The following is an 8668-nucleotide window of genomic DNA, read 5'->3' as shown; positions in this document are numbered from 1 at the left end:
AACAACTTAAATACATCTTAAAAGCCTTCTTACCCCCAACTATAATCCAATCAAACTGTGACACCTGTTAACCTCTGATGACACCATCCTTTTGAAACTCGCAAACTCTCTGGCCCCATTGTATCCACATATCTTTCTATCACTATGTTGCTTTGGTTAAACTTAGAAGATCTTCCTTTAGAGACTATATGAAAATCCTCAATCTGATATGCATCTGATGGCTCTCATTCAAGCATTCAAACTACTATATTTCTATGGCCCCACTAGATGTGTGTCATAACCTCACTTTGTCATAAAACTTAAAAACCTTTCACTTTTCTTTAGCAACAAAGCGATGACCTTTGATTAGCTTTTGATCGAATGGTTGCAAAATCAATCTGCATCAAGTATCCACCATAGGCACAATATAATGAGTAATCAAAATCAAAGGACCTACCATGATTAATTCATGATGATGAGGACATAAAACAAGAAAAAATTAGGATATAAAAAACTTAATAAGGTTTGCCCTATATCAAAGAAAACCCTAAACTAAAAGGTTCAAAAAATAACAAGGATAAACCTATTCATTTATTGACTAGGGTTTCTCTATTGCTATGTCCCACCCTAAAAATTATTTGAAAATGAGATTGTTGCCAATCAGATTTCATACCTAAACTTTTGAGAAAGGAGCAATTCAAAGAGGGGATAACACAATCTAAGGACTTTGGTCACTTCACGTCCATCTGCCAGGGATGTCCTTGCACTCAAGCTTTGTATGTTCTTGTTGCTAAAGGAATTAGGTACACACACACACACACACACACACACACACACACACTTTAATATTCTCTCTTTTGAATTTTGGATGTAAGAAATTGTAAAGAAATGAAAAACATTTCCCAGCCAAAGTAATTGAATCATCACTTATTTAATTTATTTGCTTACATAATTAGATGAGCAAATTAAAGAATTTGGTCATTATTCTCAGGAGTTGATGTCAATTGACTAATCTCTTCCTGCAGGCCCAAATTGCAAGGTTGAGAATGCTAGAGCAATTCTATAGTATGTGATTCAATCCTCCCTTGCTCCACGTTAATTGCCAAAGAGCCCTTGGATGCAATTTGCAACTAGTCTTTTACTGAAGCCAGCTTGTGTCAGCATATTGCTCACACTAACACAAGCCACATATGCCTGAATTACCTATGTGACTGATAGCTAGGTGCCCACATAGCTGGTATAAAATGAAGACCCTAAGAAGTATGGTGCCCAACTTTGTATTTAGTTCTGTTTGGTTTGGAACTCACCCAAGAAAAATTGCAATGACAAAATGATATCTTCAAACATCAATCAATAGCTTCAATTACCCCAATTTTGAATTTCTCAGACTGTAATCAGTAGGGTAAGAAATTAATTTGATTCCTCTCTTAAATAAATAATCCAATCTCCAACTACAATATAAATAGAAGGAGGATATGCCTATTATTATACCTCAACAATGATTTGTAGGTGCTCTTTAGGTAATTCTCAAAATTCTCTCAAAAATCATTTTAAAACCCTCAACCAGTAATCACAATAAAAAATATATAATTGAAGATCCTTCTACTTAGCCATAGAAATATAGTAGGAGTATGATGGCCAATTCTATACTTCAACACAATTGCCAAGGATTTCTCAAATGAGACCCTTATACTTTAGAATGGGCTCATAGATCAGAAAATAGGAAAGCCAAAAAGGCACAAAAGAAAATATATTTTTAGGCATGATTTTTCCAAATAAATGAGCTCTTATTTATAAGCTTTCATTGGCCAAAGTTTCCCAAAAGTACTCGACACTAGAAACTTTCCAACATGTTTTTTTAGAAATATCTTTTGAAGTCATTATTATAATAAGATAAGTATTATTATAATAATGCAACTCAATGAAAAATAACTAAATAAGAGCTCATGTAATTGTTAATATGATTGATGAGAAAAATAGCGACAAAATAGTTTGTCGAAAAATTGACCAATTTGCACTGAAAAATGAGTCAAAATCTACTAGTGATGAATTCACAGATGTGGTTGAGTTGGCTTATACCAATAACTTGGTGTTCTACTAGCCTACCACTATTGTCAAAGTGAAGGAAACTATTTCCAAGTATAATACTTTCTAAGCCAAAATGTATAGAGAGAGTAACACAATACACATAGAGGAAAACTATAAGAGTGACTTGGATAATAAGAAGAGCAGGCATTGAGTAGTTGTAGCTACTGCTACAATAATTGTAATTGATTCTGTTATGACCACTATAGAGGGAGCAATAAAGATTTGGGTTGCTTTCCAACGATATTTGACTAGGAGAGCCTTGAGAGTCCTAAAAGGATCAGTGAAGTTGCAAGCATTAGTTCATGGTTACTTGGTGAAAAAAAAAGAACATTATAGTCTATATCATGTGCATTCCCTTCTTCAAACACAAGCCAAATTCAATCTTCAAGTAGAAATTCCAATCTTTATGGAGCATGTTTCTAGACCCAAAAAACTAAACACTTGCATTTTCTACTGTGAATAAAGAATGAATCTTAAAGACATATGAACATATCGAACCTATTGATTCTTCCCCATATAATACATTAAATACCCTAATCTATATGGAGACATTACCTGAATGCAACAGAGGTGAGGTCTCATTTCCTAGTGAAAAGAGTGAAGATGCCTTGAAGGAACTTGGGCATGCTAAAAGTATTAGACCCATTCGAAGTAATCTAGTAGAGATCTCAATCTCCATAATCAATATTTTTTAATGTAAAAAACATTTTTCTATGGATCAAGGTGAATTTATGACTTATTTTTATGGGGAAAATTAATGGTGACAAAGACATTGTGTGTATGTTCAAGAGTTCTTTTATGCATAGAGACATAAACCTTGAATCTAAGCAATGTGATAATCTTGATCATGCATTCATCAATATGTTTACACCTTTAAAAGGTACAAGGGAATAAATTTTGTTTTAATATTTTATTTAGCCTGATGAAACTTGGAGAAAAATATTCAAACAGTGTTGGAACAAAGTTGGTACTCTTGAGCTTTTTTCAAAATTAGATGTTTTATGTGGTTGATGACTCTAATGGCCTATGATATATCTATGAGCTTTTTTTCTCATTCTTTGGTGATTGGTCTTTAGGTAGAGATTGTTGGACGTATGAAGCCCAATCACTTGATAACAATTGTTTTTGGTATAGAATGTTAGTTCACTGACATGCATCAGTTCTCTTACAGAGAATATCACTCAATACTTTTGATTGTCCTAAAAACCTTTTTCATATTCCACAAGCACTTTCTAGAGACTAGTTCTAGATTTGGTTATATAAATCAAGTAATGGTGGTCATATTGTGTTGTAAGAAATTAGTAATAGAGAATCCTAGGTTACAGAGTGGACACAACTTGTTTACAAGTGAACTGCTATAAAATTTTGTGTATGTTATGTTTATGTTTGTGCTTTGTTATTGTGATTTTATTTTTTTATTCTTCTAGGTTATGTTTATGTTTGTGCTTTGTTATTTTGAATTTTTTTTTATTCTTGTTTTCTTTTGTACTTTCTTTTGAGTCCAAAATTAGCAAATAGATTCAAAAGTAAGAATTTTTTGGGGACATAAATTTCTATCCATGCCTTGAAAATCTAAGTTGTCAAACAAAAAATTCCTTGTTGCTCATGTTTATTATTCTTTGTTTTAGATCCCTTCAAATAAGGGGTATGCCAATCTAAGTAAACTTATTTATCCATTTCTTTGACTAGGTAAGATAGTAATAGAGGATTTATATCTACACTATAGACAGATTGTATCCAACCTAAAATAAAATGTGGTTTTGAACTTATTGACAGAAGACAAGGTTTTTATTTTCTTTAAATGGATTATTAGAGTTGACCATCTAGGTAAATGATGGAAGATTATGATATAGAATCAAATAAAAAATACCATTGTTAAAGGTAATTTGTAGCATGTGGGATAGTTGAATTAAATTCTTCATGCTTCTTTTATTTCTATCAAAGCCGCTTTTCCTCTCTAATCTATATAGAAAGTCCAACTTGAGATGCTTACAAACTCTTAAAATATAAAAATGATTCAGTTCATCATGGATCAATTTTTACTACCTAATCTCTTGGTGAAAAAAGTCCATTCTTTATCAAGATCGCCAATTTCTTTACATCTTCTAAAAAATAGAATGCCCGCTTATTAAAGAGAGTCTATAATGTTGGGGATCTTTAGGATTTTATTACTATGAAATGGTCATCATGGAATTACGATAAGGAGTAGTTCAACTTAAGAAATAAATACAAAGTATATCTATTTTTTAGTTAATCTTAGTGTCTCTGAAATGGACAATGTAATTATGTAATGCTATTGATTGCAACTTTTTAAAATATTGGTTACGAATGACATCATTAATTTTTTATTTTTCACATTTGAGAGGGTTTATCTATACTTTATCCCAAATTCCCTCCTAAGGAGTCAATTAAATTCAAATGATGTTTTGCAAATTATTTTGTCTCATATATGGTGATACAAGCACAACATTATTTTCAATAATCTTGATGATGTTCACTGAGATTATATTCCTATGGCTTTACTCAAAAAAAATTTATTTTATTTTTTGACGTCTATTTTTTTTTCTCAACTATAGGTCAAGATTGAGAAGAATTTAAGGATTGACTTCTAGATCGAGCAAATTAAAAATCAAGATATGCTATTGTACAATAAAGAAAGGTTCTCATTCCTCATTATCTACTTTCTTGTTTTCTATATTTTAATTTGTAATTATATATAAAACCTATAAGATGATTACATAACAAAAGTCTCATTTTCAAATAAACTCGTGTAGATTATATAGATCAAAATTTAAATATTTATTTTTAATTATATTATATTTTATTTGCATATTATTTCCTATGAAAATAAATATTATAATTATATCTTTGTACTATTAAATATATCTAGTTTGAAAGTGAAGGGATATCAATTGAAATAATTTAAGTTTTATACAAATATAAATATGATTATATATGTTGTTATATTTTTATTATTTATAATTTTGTTAGTATTTTTATATTTAATTATATTTTTTTAATTTAAAATTTAATTAGTCTTTTCTTTTTTGTGTCTATTTAATTGTTTACTTTTTTAAAGCTAAATTTGTCTTTAAATATAATTCATGAAATTTTTTACTATAATAAATTATAAATAAATTCAAACTAACAATTTAAAAAAATTAACATTTGTAAGTTTAAACATTTTTAGCATTTTTATTTAATACATGTATACATATGTTATGTCTAATATCAATCTTTCATATTTGAGAGATGTAAAAGTAAGAATAGATGTTTTGAAATGTGTGATACATATATTATTTAAATGATTTTATTATCAAAATTTATAATTTATGTTATGAATGTAGATACAGGTATAATTGACAGTTGTAATTTTAGTACATGTAATATAGAAAATTAAAATTAATTATTTATTATCTTTAATTATTAATTGATGACATACTTTAACTAATTTACAAAAATAAACTTGTAAATTGAACTTTCTCTCTTTTGCTTGATAACTTAAATCCATTTAATTACTTTTAAAAAATAAACCGATTATCTAACATGTCCCATCCATAAACTATAATGAAAGTGATAAAATAAAGTATCAATAGAACGATATAATTATGTTTTTAAATTGATAACTTACATGAAAGAGACAATATATGAAAAATTAATAAGTAAAACGGCAACTAATGTACAAAGGTGCAAAGAAGATCCCATCCCTCTTCCATAACCATTTTCTTCTTGGTAACAACGAATGTAACTTATTCGTTGAATCTGAAAATAACTAAAATCCGAAGCAAAGCTCAAATCTGTATATACATATGAAAAACGATATGATATATACCAACAACAAGAATATGCCTCTAAGAACTTCTAGATATATAGTATTTACATAAGTAGTACAAGCGTAAGTATTGATGCTATTAGTCAATTTCATGGCAGTGCTGGTTCTAGTGAAATGCCTATTTGCACGGCGCGTTTTGTTTGATTAGAGAAACGAAATTCTGGATGTTGGAACGATAGATCTCGCAATTATTCCTGGTCAATACTACACCAACTTCTTCAACGCGAGACCTGATCTGTCTGCCCTCCTCTTCCACCATTAATGTCCGAACAGCTTTTCTGACATCTTCTTTGGAAAACGAGCCATCCTCCTCCTTTCTCGTGATCTCCACACCCAGCTTCAGTTCCTGGGCGATGAGCCTAGCATTCAAGGTCTGCTCGTAGCGCAGTGGAAGACCTACAAATGGTACCCCAAACCTCAATCCTTCACTCACTGATATCCAACCGCAATGATTGAGGAACGCTCCTGTGGAAGGATGGGCCAAAATGTGCACTTGAGGCGCCCACTCTGTTACCACAACTCCTCTTCCTTGCGTGCGCTCTCGAAAGCCTCTGGGCAACTCATCAGCCATCTGGTGGAGAAGAATAAAGAGAAACGGAAGCTCGCTCTCTTCTACGCCCAGCGCCAAGGCGGCCAGCTCTTGTTGTGTGAGAGTACATTCGCTGCCAAAGGAAACCACCACCACCGAACGAGGCTTCTGCAAACGAAGCCACGCCAAGCAACTGTCATCTGCCGGTGGCGGCGTCAGATCGGGCATCTGAAGCCCCACGGGAAGCAGGGGCCTGCTGGTGTTTCTTTCTATATACTCCAAGTATTTGCCTTCTAATTCTCTGCATGTATTGTAGGCTACAATCCAGCTACCCTCAAAACACATGCTCCACCGCTCTGCCATGCTAATCTGCCCTTCCTTCTCTATGAATACATGAATGTTCGTCCGGGCTTCGAACAGCGAATGGCGGATGTGCTCCGAGGGGAAACCAGGCGGTGGTACCGTCAGATCTGTGACTGCGATGCCCTTCTCTGCTATCATGGCGGCTTCATGGCCGAGAAGGAATCCTGAACTGGCAGGAGACGTGATGGAAAAAAATATGGTGGGAATGCCCAATTTGGCAGCGATAGGAGAAGCCCAATACTGCGTCATATCGTGGATTACAAAATCCGGTGAAACCCTTGTCAACAAGGCTTCGAATGGTTTCTGCCACTCGTCCATTGCTTTGATGAGAAGCTCAAATGTTCCTCCTCGCTTCAAATCTGCAGTTGACTCGACGCCTGCGGGTAGTCCATCTACGGAGGGCAGTGGAAGCTCCAGCAGATCGATTTCTGGCATGGGTTGTAGCTGCCTGATCCATCTGATATTGAGGGAAGTGGAGAGGAAGGAAATCTTGAAACCGTGAGCACCCAATTTTTTGGCGAGCTCTAAGAAGGCTGTGATGTGGCTTTTTGAAAGCCAAGGAACCATCATAACATAGATCGGCCGCATCTGATCTCCTTCCATACTGCTGAAATCGGATTGCAAAGTTTCCTATCCAAGGCTATCAAGAACGATTGCGAACCGCACAATTGATAAAATAAGAGATGATCTAGCATGATTATTGGGTAAATGAACAACGACCATGAACTTCACAAGCTGTCAGTCGCTGCATCCTATTCATAACTCGGCCTGCCGGTCTACGTTGAATATAAACTTATCAGTCTCGCAATAGGTTAGTTGTATCTGAATGGTTGGACACGATTTTACGACGGGTCGAGTTATCCAAAAGGCGACGTCTACCCACCAGAATATATGCACTAGATTTGGCCTTTTTTAAAAATTAATTAATTTAAAAGTTACACAACCACTGTTTTGTCACTTTCAAATTAATTAATAAATGTGAAAAAAAGTCAAATTGGGTGCATTTTCTCTGCAATTTAGACATGGCAAAAATATGGGATACTAACATGATTAAAAAGTTGTGCGCATGGTGATGCATTTCTTTGTCATTAGTTTTGTGAGAGGAAAAGGTTTAAACTTAGTCTTTTATTAGTCTTGCTTATCTATAGGCAGAGACCTATGTTTTCGATCTCATTTTGTATTAGTATGCATAAGAAAGTGTGCATTATGAAATATTTTACCAATTATTTCTAATGTTTGATAAAGCTTTTACTTTTGTTTTGAATTATTTTTACAATATTTCTTTTTTCTTAATGGCTTTGGACAATTATGTCAGGGTTTTTATTATTTTTTGCACTCGAAAATTTAAAAGAATTGTCAATCAACGAAGAAGTTTCTGGAAACCCAACAAATATTTAATAGGATTAATGGTAGAAATTTATGAAATTATTAGAATGCGATAGCTCTGAATTCATATCACTATTCATATGCAAAATCCACTAAATCTTTCATTTGTAGTTATTGACGGCCTTTTGGGAGCACTAGCTAGATCCCTACATCTTGCGATGTTTTACCCAACTTTTAACCCTTAACTTTTAACCCAACTTTTGTAAGGGTTTTTAAAAAACCTTTCTCACAGTTTAATGTCCTCTAAAAGGCCGACACACTACATATTTTATCTAAAATTTGAGGTTTTCAGTATATCGATTCATTTCAATTAAATTTTCCCACCCATTGATTTAGTCTTCACTTAGAGGAAAAAGGCTAGGTAGAACTAGAACTAGAATTTAGAAAAAAATTGAAATTGAAACCTTACACCAAAGGCATAGTAGGGGTAAGTGGAGAGAAATAATTTATCTATTTCCAACAACAAATTGAGCCGAAGAGATCTAGTGGTT

The 8668-nt window shown here is 33.2% G+C and overlaps 1 protein-coding gene across 1 annotated transcript; it reads right to left on the bottom strand.

Moving 5' to 3' along the window:
• Nucleotides 1-5662: 5662 nt before the first annotated feature.
• LOC149528771 (UDP-glycosyltransferase 91D1-like) lies at nucleotides 5663-7788 on the bottom strand. The gene has a single exon (XM_089810296.1). It carries the CDS (start codon nucleotides 7392-7394, stop codon nucleotides 6018-6020), a length of 1377 nt encoding a protein of 458 aa, XP_089666422.1. The 5' UTR covers nucleotides 7395-7788; the 3' UTR covers nucleotides 5663-6017.
• Nucleotides 7789-8668: the final 880 nt, after the last annotated feature.

This window comes from Cupressus sempervirens, chromosome 11, assembly GCF_028749045.1.
Source record: "Cupressus sempervirens isolate cs-2001-9-10 chromosome 11, ASM2874904v1, whole genome shotgun sequence".
Classification (NCBI taxonomy): domain Eukaryota; kingdom Viridiplantae; phylum Streptophyta; class Pinopsida; order Cupressales; family Cupressaceae; genus Cupressus; species Cupressus sempervirens.
Note: the sequence above shows the minus strand (reverse complement) of the source record. Positions and strands in the feature narration are given on the sequence as shown.